At 42.7% G+C, this 16,978-nt stretch overlaps 1 protein-coding gene across 1 annotated transcript in view; it reads right to left on the bottom strand.

Moving 5' to 3' along the window:
• The window catches only part of LOC121292357 (sodium/potassium/calcium exchanger 4-like), a 283,353-nt gene that overhangs the window by 31,450 nt on the left and 234,925 nt on the right, over positions 1 to 16,978 (bottom strand). Inside the window, exons 8-10 of the mRNA XM_041214208.1 lie at positions 12,836 to 12,861; positions 10,904 to 10,957; positions 2,103 to 2,239 (exon numbers count right to left, since the gene is read on the bottom strand). Of these exons, the coding sequence (XP_041070142.1) occupies positions 2,103 to 2,239; positions 10,904 to 10,957; positions 12,836 to 12,861 (217 nt within the window). The remainder of the gene's footprint in view (positions 1 to 2,102; positions 2,240 to 10,903; positions 10,958 to 12,835; positions 12,862 to 16,978) is intronic.

Here is a 16,978-nt window from a genome sequence, read left to right as displayed (position 1 = left end):
GATGTGGTCTTGAACCAAAACGCAAAATCCTGCTCCTGGTGTTCGATCCCTGATTTTTTGAACAAGAGAGAATCACTCTGCTGCCAGAGCTCTCATCCTGCTTGCAGCTCAAACTTTTAACTTTCCTGGCACAGAGTTGCCTCGAGCCTAAAAGCACGATATGGCTTGGAATTTTCCAACAGTGTTCTTCTCTGTTACATTCAATACATCCCTAGTCTGAAATGTAATTTCATAACATTACATAGCAGTAATTCTAAGTGCATGATTAATTTTTTTTAATAAAAAGTTGAATTTATAGATTAATTGTTAAATATTTTCCTGCTTTCCTGTGTAGATTGGTAATTTGTCTCTCAGTGAGACTTGACCCGCTTGGCATCTCCATGTGTTACTGTTTTATTCCTGTATAGTTCATTAGTAAGTTAATAATGATGGATAGGCCAGTTACCAAAACTCCAAAAATTCTGCAAAAACTCATACAGCAACTAATAGCTCTAAAGTACTGTTCTGAATTTGCAGATAATAAAGTAGAAACCCTTAGGAGAAACTGTGCAGCAAAACACATGAATAACTTAAGCCTTTTACATATTGCTACTGTCATGATTAGAAAGCCATATCATCAGGCTGAACCTTTTTTAATGAATTAAGGGAGATTACAGTTAATCGGTATTTATTGCAGCCATTATTAATAACTAAGGAATGCAGGCACGAAACATTCAAGAGAGAGTATGCATAAATAGTATTAAGAAGGTTGTATTAAAAGATTTTGAGAAACAGGAACCACAGTAAGGCTAAACAGACAGAATTCCGACAAGTTAGTGAGATAGATGGAGAACAGTTCAAAAATATTAATTGGCGTTCAGGAAGTGAGTGTATGAACCCCAGGTGAAGGTGAACACTGCTTAACTATGGAAGATGGGTGAATGATTTAAAATGGAAGCAGTACACTGCACTGTACTCAAATTGTGCCATATTTAGCTTAAGTGCTTTAAGGAGAACAGTGTTTTTGTTTTTCATTATTTGAAAGCCATTAAATGGAGTTCCAATTGCTAGTGGAGAGTATAAGGCAAGTCTGTGATTTCAATCAGATTTCAAGTGCTTTAATCCTGCTGCTAAATGATCTGATAATATCTGGTATTATTTAAAAGGAGTCCTTTCAAAAAATGTTTTGTGTTCAGCAGCAAGGGCAGGATTGGAGTCTGATAATATCTTTTGTTCAAGGGGCTGGTGAAGCAGTTAACTTTGTGTCATGGTGTGGTGAGATCATTGAATCAGTGGCCACATCTTTAAGAACTTGGTAAGCGATCTTTCAAAATAGTCTACAGATGATAATGCACCTCTTGGATAGGGTTTGTTTTTTGATAAACTTGCAAACAGTGCTTTTGCTTTTGTTATCAAGCGAGCGCGGAACAGATAGGAAAAGCAAGAATGAATTTACTTTTTTTTCTGAACAACTTTCTTTGGCAGGGGTGTGAGGGAAGAAACTGCCCATTTCGCAGTGGGTCCGCATCACCTGTAGAACATTCTGCGACATTTCCTGCGTATTAAGAAGCACAAGGTGGGCAAGATGTAAAGATCTCTCCTAGCTTCAAGCTGGGTTACCACAATGTGTGCGAAAAGATCGTGCTGTCAGTAGAAGAAGGGGAAGGACACCGATGAAAGAGGCGGAATCACTTTGTGACCGGCGCCATCTACCAACGGACAGGCAGCGAAGGACATCTTCAGAATGAAAAAGCAGCATCGTTACAGCCTTCAGCTTCTCAATAGAATCTCTCCTAGGAATGCTACTGCTCCTGCTTGATTTACAAAAAAACGTTAAACGTGAAGCATTTGATTCAACTGTTCATTGCCATTCCCATCCAAACAATCCTTTATAGTTAACTGAACGGCCCCATTGCAATGAGTTTTGAATCTCAAAAAATAACTTCCAAAGAAAATTTACTTTATCATTAAAATGCTTTACAATAAAAATGAATAGTATTTGACAAAGACCTAAAATCGGTTGTATAATGTATATATTATATTTCTTTTAAAACAAAAGGTTATATTAAGTGAAGATTTATAAAGGTTTTTGTATCGGCCAATCTCTGTCTGGTTAGCCTTACCTTGAGTTAACAATGGGAGAAATGGGTCATCACAAATATTGGGATAGTCAACATTACCATCCTCCATTTCATTGCCAATCACATTGCCATTCTTCGTCAGCTTGCTCACAAAACAATTCTGCATCTTGGTATTGAATCTGAAAGTAAATATTAAATGAAACAGCACATCTCATCACTTTTGCAGTTATTCCCATTTGCAAGCAGAATTAATGACACATGTATGCCCAGTATATGTTTTTTATGATATATATAATTACCTCCAGGATAAACTCCTCACCTACAGGTATTTTGCCAACATGTATTTAAAACCTAACATTTTAAAAATTTCTTATTCCTCTCCCTTGTCAAGGCACTTCAGGATGTTATGCCAGAGAAGGTTGACAGGACCTTCAGCCCACAATATCATCAATGCCTCTTCTTTGAACTGGAAGGAGTTGAGTACTGAGTATGTACGCTGAGATAAGGAATCTATCATTCCCCCTAACAATTTGGCAGTATTGAAAGGGCTGAATAAGAGTGCTCGTCAGCGGACACTGGGAGAGAAATACGAATGCACCCAGGTAAGATAGGGCAGCTCATAGACTATTGCTTGGGAGCCATTTGAACATTTCCCAGTACAAGGTAATTGGATCTGAGGGATTCAGCAGGGTAATTGTGGTCAGTGGAGAGTCGGCGGGGGTGAGGGGGAGGAATATACGAGGCGGGCAGGAACCGGTGTTTTCTTGAAGGGATCAGGTAAGTCCTCCTGACCATAAGGAAACTTAAAATAAGTTTTTCAAACCTAACTTGCTGGCCCCATTTTGGCCCTCAAACCAACTTCCAGCAATCTCGGCCTGGTGAGGAAGACACCACTCAAGCCTCCTGTAAGAATAGCTGGTGGGCCCCAGTGATGCCACCAGGGCCTGGCTTGAATATTCAAAGCAGTTAAAATCAAGTACTTGCTGTCAGTTCAAAAGTCATCTGCTGCAATCAAAAGGAAGCCTCTGATATTTTAACTCCTGGGCCTCATTTCAATCTCTCCAGTCCATTCTGCACACTGCAAAGTGGCAGCCAACTGCAGCTCAGCACTGCCCACCAAAACTAGGCATGTGGCAGGATTGGCTGCCGGGCTGTTCAGCTGGAGTCCCTGCAACAACCATGGAGGCCTACAGCTGAATACTCCTATCTATACGGGGAATTGCCTGATCATTGTGGCAGGGCATATTTATTTTAAAATCTAAGGGATAATCATCAAACCTTTAACACAGCCATGCTTGTGGGCCCACTGAAAAGAATAAAAAAACACCAGGGTGATTTTAATCCTACCCGCCCAGTGGAAACCAGGCAGCTGGGCAGTTAAGATAGCCTTAGTCACATACCTGTCCTGCAACCGCAGGGAGCTGATCTGCTGGCATTTTAACCTGACACCTGCCCAAAGCTCACGTTGTCCTTCCTAACATACACACGTCAGGATCCAGTGATGTCGTCGGGACTCAGCTACAATTTTTACTGGAGGCCTGACTGGGATCAAAGCGGCAGTGAGTTTCCTGCCAGGACAATCCAGCTAGGAGCTGGAAGAAGCTCAAACAGAAAAGTTTCAATTTTTCTTTTCTCACTTTCATGATGGGGCCACTGGTTCAGCTGCTTCTGGCACACACAGGCGACATCCGCACATAGGCATCCTTCTCAAGGTGGGGCACCTCACGGGCTGTGCCAGAAATGGCTGCCAGTGTGGCGCGCACCCCTCCAGAGCGGGATATGGCTTCCAGAGCGCTGCCCCGATGTCAGGGGCTGCGGAGCTAAAATTTACATGTGGAGCACTGTCAGTACATGAGGTATGAATTTTCAAACCAGTGTGAGCCACCCAACACTAACATAACTGTTATTGGTTAGGATTGCAAACAGCAGCAACAACAACAATGGTTGCAGTGCCTTTCATGTAGAAATAAAACTCCAAACTGCTTCTCAGAGGAGTAAGGAACCAATGAGTGCCAAGCCAAAGCAGGAGATATTAAGAGAGGAGACCAAACGCTTGGTGGATTAAGTGGGTTTTAACACTTAACCCAAAGCTCTATGTCAGTTCCCAGACTGATTTGAAATCAAGGCGGATTGGATTACTGTGAAGCTAATCTGGGATATATAGGGGTACTCTCCATCCGTGAGGTTATGGGAACCCCTTAGCAACAAACAAAGCTGGACATAGAGGGCCCCAAACTGACAATTCCAAAAAGACAACAAGTAAAATAATGCCAAATCAATTATTCTGCTAATTGAACCAAAGGTACACCCACTCTCCCCTCACAGGTATTCTCTGTACACACCTGAAGTCAAAACTCACTGCTGTCCTCCCTCAATACCCTTTAAAATCAGTAAGACTGAAAAGCTAACGTAACTGGTTGTATGTTTGAAAAGTGCTTGTTATATTTTGCAATGAAAGGCAGCGATGACAGGAAGATGTGAAATATAAATTGCATATTCCAGTCATGGAAAAGGTGATTTATGTATTAGTTAACCCACAAGAAGACATAATCTGATGATTGATCTTCTGGTTTATATCTGTACATAAGAAGGCCCGGAAGCTATACAGTCATGGTGTTAGATTATCACCTGAGAAGACCAGATTTTCGTCATAGTTCTGAATGACATTTTCGCACAGGCCTTTCCCAAAGCACAAGGCTGTCAGTCTCCAAAGTGATGTCTTGGGAGCTATGAAAAGCTGACTTGAGTAAGAATTCCCTCCAGTATTGATCAAGGGCACCAGTATGTGGGTCTGAGAAGGAATAGTGTTGATGTGGTTATATATAAATTCATCGAATCCACAGCATGGAAGCAGGACGCTCCACCCAACTGGTCTAGGTTCCAGGCCAGTCTCGTTCCACTTAAATGACTTCTTCGCATCCTGCCCTCAGATCCTTTCTTCCCTTTGTCCTCTTTTATGCGTGAAACTTCACAATTAATGCTACCTGCTTCAATCACTCACTGTGACACTGAGTTCCACATTTTCTCCATTCTCTGTGTATAAAAATTCCTCCTAAACACTTTATTTGATCTGTTAAACATTGCCTTAGAGTTATGCCCTCTTGTTCTGGGTTCACACAATTGAAAACAGTATCTCTACATCAGCACCATTACCTGGATGTTTCTCTCCAAGTCACACGCCATCCTGACTTGGAACTATATCATCGGTCCTTCACTGCCTGGAACTCCCTTCCTAACAGCACGGTTGGTGTACCTACACCATATGGACTGCAGCAGTTCAAGGTGGCTCACCACCACCTTCTCAATGGTAATTAGAGATGGGCAACAAATGCTGGCCGTGCCTGCAATGCTCACATCCCATGAAAGAGTAAAAAACAATAAAGCCTATTGAACCCCTTCACAATTTTAAAGACCTCTTAATTTTCCCTTTTGCACCAGCCTAAAGACCTCAGCTTGTTCCGTCTTTCCTGAAAGTTGGAACATCTTAATCCTGGTAATGACTTTGCAAATGTTTTCGGCCCTTTCTTCAGTGCCTCAATACCCCATTGTAATGTGGGGTCCAACAGGGTCATGTTGATTTTGTGCAGTATTATGAAATGGATTGCTGATTCTCTGTTGCCTGTTTTATACTATTGTACAAAATCAAATTTCCTCCCCCCTCACAAATGTTGGGTAGTTAAGGTTCCATATAAATGTAATATTACTTCTCTGTTTTCTCTATTTCAGTAATTTCCTCCAGCTCCATAACCCTAAGATCGCTGCGCTTCCCCCAATTCTGGGCTCTTCTGCAGCCCCTATTTTAATTGTTTCACCATTGGCAGTCGGGTTTTCAGCTGCATAGGACCTAAATTCTAGAATATCCTCCCAAAACCCCTCCGCCTTTCTCTCCTCCTTAAGATGCTCCTTAAAAACCCACCTCTTTGACAAAGCTTTTTGTCATCTCACCCAATATCTCATGTGGCTCAGTGCCAAGCTTTGTTTGATGGAGCTCTTATGAAGTGCCTTGGGATACTTAACTAAGTTAGAGAAACTATACAAGTGCAAGCTATTGTTGTTATTTTTAGATTCCATTTAATGTTCTTCAGGGAAGGAAATCTGCATCCTTACCTAGTGTGGGATGGGCAATAAATCCTGGTCCAGCCAGCAATGCCCACCTCCCGTGAACGAACATAAAAAAAGTCTGGCCTACATGTGACTTCAGACCCACAGCAATGTGGCTGACTCCTAACAGCCCTCTGAGGTGGCCTAACAAACCATTCAGTTGTATCAAACTGCTACAGAAAAGTTGACCAAGAATAAAGCCAGAAGGACCACCCAATAGTGACCTAGGCACTGGAAACAAGGCACACTCTGCCCAGTCAACCCTGAAAAGACATTTTCATTAACATCTGGGGACTTGCGCCAAAATTAGGTGAGCAACAGCTGACATAGCCATGCTCACCAAATCACACCTTACAGCCTCGACTCCTCCATCACCATCCCTGGGTACGTAATGTTGCACTGACAGGGCAGACCCAACGAGAGGTGGCAGCGCAGTAGAGAAATAGTGGCCCTGGATGTCCACAACGTTGACTCTGGACCCCATGGAACCTCATGGCGTCAGGTCAAATATGGACAAGGAAACCTCCAGCTGGCTAACACCTACCAATCTCCTATGGCTGATGAATCAGTACTCCTCCATGCGGAACCCTACTTGGAAGACATACTGAGGGTAGCAAAAGCACAGAATAGTCTGGGTGATGAACTTCAATGTCCATTATCAAGTATGGCTTGGTAGCAGCACAACTGACCAAGCTGCCTAAGTCCTGAAGGACATAGCTGCCAGCCTGGGACTGTGGCAGGTGGCGAGGGAATGAACAAGAGGGAAAAACCTACTTGACCTTGTCCTCATAAATTTGCCTCTCACAGATTCATCTCTCATGATAATAGCGACAGTAGTGACCACTGCACAGTCCTTGTGGAGACTCAAGTCCCGTGTATTGAGGACACCCTCCATTGTTTTGCATGGCATATCCCCGCACTAAATAGGACAGGTTCAGAACACATCTATCAGTTAAAACTGGGCATCCATGAGGCGCTGTGGGCCACTAGCAGCAGCAGAATTGTATTCAACCATAATCTGTAACCTCATGGCCTGGCATAACCCTCCCTCTACCATTACCACTAATCCAAAGAATCAACCCTGGTTCAAGTAGGAGTGTAGCAGCAGCAACAGGCACAGCAGAAAAATGAAATGCCAACTTGATGAAGCTAAAATATAGGACTGCATGCATATTAGACAGTGGAAACAGCATGGCATAGGCAGAATTAAGCAATATCTTGGGCTGTTAAATGGCAAACAACACACGTGCCACACAAGTGCCAGGCAATGACCATCTCCAACAAGGGGGAATCTAACCATCTTCCATTGAAATTCAATGGCATTACCATCGCTGAATACCCATTATCAACATCCTGGGGGATACCAGTGACCAGAAACTGAACTGGACTAGCCATATAAACTTGGAAATATATCAGCCTTCCTTCACCATTGCTGGGTCAAAATCCTGGAACTCCCTTTCTAACAGCACAATGGGTGCACCTACATATGGACTGCGGCGGTTCAGAAGGCAGCTCATCACCACCTTATCAAGGGCAACTAGGGGTGGACAATAAATGCTGGCCCAGACAGAGAAGCCCACATCCCATGAATGAATAAAAAATATATATAAATAATACTGTCGCTATAAGAACAGGTCAGAGGCTGGGAATTCTGCAGAGAATAGCTCACCTCCTGACTCCACAAAGCCTGTCCATCATCCACAAGGCACATGTCAGGAGAATGATGGAATATTCTCCATTTGCCTGAATGAGTGCAGCTCTAACAATAATCAAAAAGCTTGAAACCATCCAGGACAAGGCCGCCCACTTGATTGGCACCTCATCCACCACATTAAATATTCAGTCCCTCAACCACTGATGCACAGTGGCAGCAGTGTGCACCATCTATAAAGTGCACTGCAGGAACTCACCAAGATTCCTTCAACAGCACCTTCCAAACCCGTGACCTCTATCATCTAGAAGGATAAGGGCAGCAGATGCATGGGAACACCATTGCCTGCAAGTTTGCTGGGTCAAAGTCCTGGAACTCCCTTCCTAACAGCACCATGTGTTTTCCTACAACACATGGTGTGCAGCAGTTCAAGAAGGCAGCTCACCACCACCTTCTAAAGGGCAATTAAGGAAGGGCAATAAATGCTGGCCTCACCAGCGATGTCCACATCCCATGAATGAATAAATTTTAAAAATTCCACCATCAATGAATCTGATCAAAGTTCTGCAGTGCTGCCACATCCAGGCTTGAATGGTGATGGATAATTAAACAACTAATGGCAGGAAGAGCCTCCACAAACATCCCCGTCCTCAATGATGGGGGACTCCAGCACATCATTACAAAATACAAGGCTGAAGCATTTTCAACCAGAAATGCTGAATTGATGATCCATCTCAGCCTCCCCCTGAGGCCCCCACCATAACAGAAGCTGGTCTTCAGACAATTCAATTCACTCCACGCAATATCAAGAAATGGCTGAAGGCACTGGATACAGCAAAGGCTATAGACTGCAGCTGTAGTACTGAAGAATTATGCTCCAGAAACAGCCAGCCTGTTCCAGTATAACAACAATAATGACATCTACCTGACAATGTGGAAAATTGTTTAGGCATGTCCTACCCGTAAAAAGCAGGGCAAATGCAATCCGGTCAATTTCCACTGCATCAGTCTGCTCTCAATCAGTGAAGAGATGGAAGTTGCCATAGGGAGTGCTATTAGGCAGGACTTACTCATCAGTAACCTGCTCACCAATGCTCAGTTTGGATTCTGCCAGGGCTACTTGGCTCCTGGCTTCATTACAGCCTTGTCCAAACATGGGCAAAAGTGCTGAGTTCTAAAAGTGAGGTGAGAGTGACTGCCCTTGACAGCAAGGCCGCTTTTGACCGAGTGTGGCATCAAGGAGCCCTAGCAAAACTGGAGTCAATGGGAATCAGGGGAAAACTCTCTGCTGGTTGGAGTCATACCTAGCACAAAAGTTGTGATTGTAGGAGGCCAATTGACACAGCCCCAGGAACATTGTTGCAGGAGTTCCTCAGGATAGTGTCCTGGGCCCAACAATCTTCAGCTGCTTATATAAAAACAAAATACAGAGGATGCTGGAAAACTGAAATAAAAACATAGTGCTGGGTATATGCAGCAGGTCTGGCAGCACCTGTGGAAAGAGAAACAGAGTTAATGTTCTGAGTCGAATATGAAACTGAAGAACAGTCATATTTGAGTTGAAACATTAACTCTGTTTCTCTCTCTGCAGTTGCTGCCAGACCTGCTGAGTTTCCCTACCCAAACATTTTGACATAATTTGCATTCGACAGCATTCATTTTCATTCATTTGATATCAATTATGTTCAAGGGCAATTATTTAACTACCATTTAACTTTCCAAGTAGCATAACTGACATCATCATCAATTGCCCCAAACTGCAGTGCTCAAACATATACGATTAACATAACTTACCTTTAGCATTCAGACTCCAAAAACGACTATGGAGTTTATTTTCCATAATTCTTAATTTCGTTAGCTTCAAACAGACTAAAACTGAGCTAACTTTACAGAAAGCACACTCTGTTTTAACATATGTTTTAATAAGCTAGTCTTATGTTTGTCTTCAGAACCTATAGCTAGTGCAGCACAACCCTGCATCCTCCCCATACCAACTCACCCAGATTGCAGCAATTTTCTCTCCCCACCTCCTGGAGCAATTCTCTCCCTCACCACCCACCCTTCCCTCGCCCCCACCCCGCCCAACCAGGTCCAAGTTTCTTCCGAACCCCCAGAGCAATGTTATTCCGCCGCTGAATGCTCCACCTCCAGAGCCATCTCCCCATGATATTCAATGGCAATAGCATCACTGAATTCCCTGCAACTAACATTCTGCATGTTACCATTGACCAGAAAGTTAACTGGACCAGCCATATAAATGCTATGGCTAAAAGAGCAGGTCAGAGGCGGGGAATTCTGACTCCTAAAAGCCTGTCCACCACCTACAAGACACAATTTAGGGTTGTGATGGAATACTCTCCACTTACCTGGATGAGCACAGTTCCAACAACACTCAAGAAGCTCAACACTATCCAGCCCCCTTTCACCACCTTAAACATTCACTCCCTCTATCACCAGTGTGCAGGTTCAACAGTGTGCACTATCTACAAGTGCAGTACAGCAACTTGCCAACCATCGACCTCGACCACCTAGAAGGACAAGGGCAGCAGATGCGTGGGAACATCACCACCTGCAAGTTTCCCTCCAAGTCACACACTACCGTGACTTGGAATGATGTCACTGATCCTTCAGTGTCACTGGGTCAAAATCCTGGAACAGCACCGTGGGCAATAAAACAAGAAGTTGCTAACCAACACCTTTTCAAGGGCAACTGACAATGGGTATTATGTGCTGGCCTTGCCAGCGACACTCATATCCCACGATGAATAAAACATATTCTTTAGAAATTAACTCCAATAATTTGTCCTGTTTATTGCCTTGTTAACTTGGGTTGCTATGTTTAATGACTTATGGTTATGAATTCCCAACTTGATAAAGAGAGCGTGGAAGGCTACCTGAGTTATAAAGGACATGATTGGAAACACATTCCTAAAAGAAAAGTGGCATTATATAATTGAAAATATATTAAAATTCAAACTTTTCATTTCAGATATAAATCAAAAATATTGAAGTTAGACAAATTCACCTCCAGCATCATTGCATTTTGCAAATTTATCAGCAAGAATCTAAAGCAAATAAATAGAAAACTTACTTCATCACAAGTATATAGCCTGCGTACATTAGGATCAGGAAAAGGCCTTCCCACCTCAAAGAGATAAATAGAGTGTCACTGGTTTATAGATAGAGCATGAACAATACATTTAAACCCGTAACAGCCCAGTTGTCAGCAATTTACAGGTTGCATTTAAGTGAATGCACCAGTTAAAACATCCTCCTGGAGATGCTCATTGGAAGACACTCAACCTTTCCATGGAATAGTCAATTTTAAGGACAGGTTGATTTTGTAGTTACACTGCTGGCCTCTTCTTGCTTTATGAAAATCAGCAATCTGCGGCTGAGGATTGAAATCAATGGCGGCACAAAGTGTTCAGAAAACTTTAACAGAAAAGGAAGCAGTCAGACGTATTCAAGCTTTCTGTCAAGTGTTGCTCTGTAACCAGATGCTAAGAGCTGCCTCAGAGTACCTGGAGTGATTCACCATAAAGTCTCCGTGGAAAAACATCTGACCATTGCTTGGCACTAAGCCTACTTTGTCCGCCAAAGGATCAAGGCTTACCATGCTGGCTCCAACACTCATGTTCTATTGCTCCTTTGCACAGTGCACTGGAATTACAAGCCACCATATAATTTGCATACATTACTTAACAAAGAGACAACTAAACTTTAGTGGCAAAACAATATATGTATCTTAATGCTATATTGAATGTTGTCTAGAATAGAAAACTTCAAAGCCACATTTACAGATTATCAGTAATATTTTATACTACGAACAATGTATAATTTTAAGTTGAATTTATATATTTGTGTGTTAAGAAAGGTAAAAATGGTTTCAGTTTCTTTTAGGTTTTGTTTATGAACCTTGGTGCCTGGGAGTCTGGATAGACTTATTTATGATAAATTGGTTTCAGGTGTTTTGGGTTTGTTTGTATGTATACATTTTTAATGAGGTCTCACAACTCCTGAAGTTAAATAAATGGGTTAAAGGTGATTGAAAGTGCAGTAATTATGGAAAACAAGTAGGAAAAATATTACTGTTGCCTAGCGACCATGATCCAGTGACACAGACACAGAAAAGACAGAATTTGAGAGTGGAGGTGTTCAATGTGTCTCAGAGAGTGAAGGCAGGGATTTAAACTGAGAGGAAAAACTATAAAGCTAGTGGGACAGTAGATAGCTGAATAATCAGTTATAGGACCCAGTATAAGTGATCAGATGCTACCAGAAGACTGAGTTTAGGGAACTTATTTGTTGGCTCTGCAGTAGAAGAAACAGTAAGTTTAGAGTGCAGTTTTGGGTGTCTCAGGAAGAGATACAAATTGGATGAGAAGCATCAAATGAATGTTCAGGAATTCACCAGAAGAAAACCGTTTGCAACTGTACCAGTCCCAAGCGAGAAGTCTTTGTGTCAAGCTAGTGGTAACTCTCCACTAGCTTATGTGTCTGTAAAGATATTACTGGGGTAAAGGAATAGTGTGCGGAATTTTATGGCCCTGCCATAGTGGGGTGGGACCGTAAAATGCAGTGAGCCATTCAAAAGTCCATTGACTTCGGCAGGATTGTAAAATCCCACCAGCATAAAATTTGAATTGCCTTCTTGTGTTTGTATTGAGATCTTTCAAACCTTCTTGCCTGGTGTAATATAGTTTACTTTTCTTATTTTAATAAATATTTTATTCCTTGTATTAAAATATTCATCAGCAGACTCCTGTAAATTTGTTCAGTAACTTTCCTGCACGGTTTCTAAAAAAAAAAGTTAGGATCTATCAAGCCAGGTTTCAATTGGGACCTGACATGTCCAGTATCAGCAGCAGCTGGGGTTGTAACAATTATATATTTTGATTATGGTGTGAAAATACAATGTTCTCCAGGTAACATAGTTTAATTGCGGTCACTTGCCAATAATTTAAGTCTACACTAACAAATGATAAATTTTTGATGATTATTATTGATTTATGCTACTTACCATTCAATTTTCTCATCATAGATAAACTGCAAGGAAAGACAGCAATTAAATAATTTTACTAACCTTGCGCCTATTTTTCTTGTCACAGAATTAACATATGAATTGAAAATTAAATCTCATAAATAGCAATGATCAGGCTGTGACTTTCGAGATTCGTTTCATGGTATTGTGGTCACTGGTTCAAACCCAAACAGTGCTGACTAACAATCGTTAATATAATGAGTTATGTCACTTCTTCATTATGAAACTAGGTGAGATGCACCCTGGGGACAAAACTGGCTCTGCAGCAGTTCCTCGTCTGTATGCCTCCACTCTGAGATAGAGGCTTCATATGATCTGGCCCACTACTTGTGTACAATATTTGAGCACTGTTTGATAATGTATGAGCTCAAGTCACTACTGTGAGTTTCATTGCTGTTAGAAAGCACAAGCTCCTTTAGTCAGATAATATAGGTATTAACTTTAAATTTAATCTACATTTATTCCTGTTTTGATTGATTTAACTCCTTCCACCATGCGGCTCATTACTCTTTGAGGATTAGCAGATATTCTGCTTCTAGAACTGTCGATCCCACTCTGAAACTACCCACTGAGACAGGCGAGACAGAAGTGCTGGTTGACTTCTCTTCCATTTGTCCTTATCCCTCCACCTTGCAGTGAAACATTTCCCAAAGTGTGATAGCTTTCTAAATGGCTGTGCCAAAATCAGGAACTGACTCTGTGTGCTTATGGACAGATTGCATCTTATATTCACAGCAACAACTTGCATTTACATCAGGGCATTAATGTAGTAAAATGTCCCAAAGTGTATTTAAATAAATGGAAGGCCGAGGCAGGAAACAAAATCTAGAGAGAAAATCCTGGATATTTGATAAGATATACCACGTTCTTAGCACCAGAGTTGCTAGTTCAGAATTTGTGACCATACAACCAATTTTCATACATCACTTTTACTTTACAGCCACATTTGTATGATTCAATGACCTGAAATTCTTTAATAAAATCTGTCCAAATTATTGGCAACACTGCCTTTTCTGCCCTATGCGAAATTTAAAACCTTGTCTCGCTCTGATGAGAATATTAACATGCTGCATCTGCATTACTGATAGAGCCATTTGCATTCTATACATATTACAACCACTTAGAGGGGCGATTTGTATTTCCATAAAACAAGTGTCAATTAATTCATTGCACTTTCATTGTTGGTACTGGTTTTGATCATTTACTTTAATTTTGCACTGAGAAATGAATTCTCTTGTAACTACCCTGTTGTCATGTGCAGTTTGCTGTCAGCCCTACAAAGGATGTGGCTATTATTGACAGTCTGTCATTGAGGTGCTCGCTAGGATTTCAGTGATCGGTTTGATGGCTCTCTCTATATAAACAGCCAGATTGCAGCCACCAGCAAAGACTTCTCGATTTCGAATTAAGGTACGTTGAAAAATGAGCTTTTAAACCAAATGACTAGTTGTGTCAAGAGCTGTGCGAAATCAGAATTTAATATTCTTACCGCCATTGCATAGAAAAATTAAAATAAAAGTTATATTGCATCACAATGAAGCTGCACCATATATCACCTTCAAATGCTTTTTCTGGATAAGAAAAAGTAAAAATGATATTCATTTTGTACAGTGCTTGTAATGGGGCAATTTTCTGAATATGAGTTCTTGGTTCAGATTCTCACCTGCATATTAGAAACAAATAGATGGAACATCACTTAAACACACCCACGCTTTCCCTGGGGGGAGGCAAAGTGAGCTGACAGGAGCATGCACTTAGCTTTCATATGTCTTGATGTGGCTCTCTAAATCCTCAGCTATCTTGCCAGCCTCTCGGGCAGAAAAGTTTGTATAAGGTTATATTTAAATGTGGTGTCCTATGTTCTTCCATTTTAAGTTCTTTCCCTTCATTTTGCTATCCTTCCAATCAACCTTAGTACAAACTGCTGAAATGGACACTGTGTCTCCTGAGGGCATTTCATTTGATTTAGGGCGGAATCGTCCCAGACTTGCACAAAGTGTGGTAGCGGGTGTGAAAAAAGACATTTTATCTGCTGGCTGCAACGGTGGGTATTGTCCCATCCCCAGCGGGACCCGCCTCATTAATAATCTTGGTGGGCGGGCTCAGATTTGCCATGACCTCAGTGGTTCCTCACTCCGGGCACCATGTTTAAAGAGCACCAGAGCGCAGCTTACGTTATGTCTACAGACCAGGACTGCTCCAGGCGAAAGCAAAGAAGACGGCAGCCCTCAAACAGGCACCCCATCTCTCTGGGCCTGTTGGATACAGTGAAAGGCCACCATGATGTTCTCTACCATCACTCTGGCCGCAGGAGGTCCATTAGAGTCACCAATCCGGTGACAGCAGTGTTCAGTGCCACCGGAGCAGCGAGGAAGTCAGCCATCCAGTGTAGGAAGAGGATGAATGGTCTCATCCGTTCCGCCAGGGTAAGTCACCAACCTCATCACCCTCAACTCACACGCTCACAAACCTATCACACGTCCACAGGGATCTCACAACTCAAGGAACAACACCACTAACTCTCACACACACCTTCACATCTCCATCAGGCTCAGATCCTCTCGATCTTGCATCTTCATCCCATCTATGGCTTTGCTCACCACACAAACATTCCATGCAGTGCCATGCATCCTGCTCATACTCTCTCCATCTGTTTTCATGCAGGAGAAGCTGTCTCACAGCGGCAGGGAAATGTCCCAGACCAGGAGTGGAGTGGCCCACATTATGCCCCTCACACACTTTAAGGAGCGTGCCATAGCGCTGACTGTTGAGGATGTGGACCTTGCCTGTGTCCACAGTGAGGTCGGCCGTGAACACCTACCATCAGAATCCTGCACTACATCATCCCCCTCTCAAAGCAACTGTTAGTGCTCTCTCTCCTGCTTTTGACTCTGCTGCCATGCATTAATTATCTCTAACAAAAATAAAAATAGCTGGAAAAACTCAGCAGGTCTGACAGCATCTGCGGAGAGGAACACAGTTAACGTTTCGAGTCTGTATGACTTCAACAGAACTGAGGAAATATAGAAATGAGGTGAAATATAAGCTGGTAGAGCTGGATAAGATGGTCAGTGATTGGTGGAGGCAAAGAAGAGATTGCCAAAGATGTCATAGAAAAAAGGACAAAGCGGTGGTGATATTAGCTAAGGAATGTGCTAATGGTGACATTAAGGGTAGAAAGCAGGACGAACAAGTGACAGATAGCCCTAGTGGGGGTGGGGTGGGGGGAAGGTGGAGGCTAAAAGGTGGAGATGAAACAATGGATGGAAATACATTTAAAAATAATGGAAATAGGTGGGAAAGGAAAAATATATTTAAAAAATTATAAATCATTGGAAAAAGGGGGATTGGAAAGGGGGTGAGGATGGAGGAGAGAGTTCATGATCTGAAGCTGTTGAACTCAATGTTAAGTCCGACAAGCTGTAAAGTGCCTAGTCGGAAAATGAGGTGCTGTTCCTCCAGTTTGCATTGAGCTTCACTGGAACATTGCAGCAGGCCAAGGACGGACATGTGGGCATGAGAGCAGGGTGGAGTGTTGAAATGGCAAGCGACAGGGAGGTCTGGGTTATGCTTGCAGACAGACCTGGGTGTTCCGCAAAGCAGTCACCCAGTTTGCGTTTGGTCTCTCCAATGTAGAGGAAACCACATTGGGAGCAGCGAATGCAGTAGGCTAAATTGAGGGAAGTGCAAGTGAAGTGCTGCTTCAATTGAAAGGAGTGTTTGGGCCCTTGGAACATGAGGAGGAGGGAAGTAAAGGGGCAGGTGTTGCACCTTCTGTGGTTGCATGGGAAGGTGCCATGGGAGGACGTTGAGGTGTAGGGGGTGATGGAGGAGTGGACCAGGGTGTCCCAGAGGGAACAATCCCTGCAGATTGCCGCCAGGGGAGTGAAGGGAAGATGTGTTTGGTAGTGGCATCATGCTGGAGTTGTCAGAAATGGCAGAGGATGATCCTTTGAATGCGGAGGCTGGTGGGGTGATAAGTGAGGACAAGGGGGACATGGTTCTGGGAGGGAGAGGAAGGTGTGAAGGAATTATCTCTACTTTGGTTCACAGGGAGTTCTGCCATGTTACTGACACCCTCAGACCATAAAACGTAGGCGCAGAAGTAGGCCATTCAGCCCA

The sequence above is a fragment of the Carcharodon carcharias genome, chromosome 20, assembly GCF_017639515.1.
Source record: "Carcharodon carcharias isolate sCarCar2 chromosome 20, sCarCar2.pri, whole genome shotgun sequence".
In the NCBI taxonomy this organism is placed as follows: Eukaryota; Metazoa; Chordata; class Chondrichthyes; order Lamniformes; family Lamnidae; genus Carcharodon; species Carcharodon carcharias.
The sequence above is the reverse complement of the archived record's forward strand: the minus strand, read 5'-3'. Positions and strand labels throughout refer to the sequence as shown.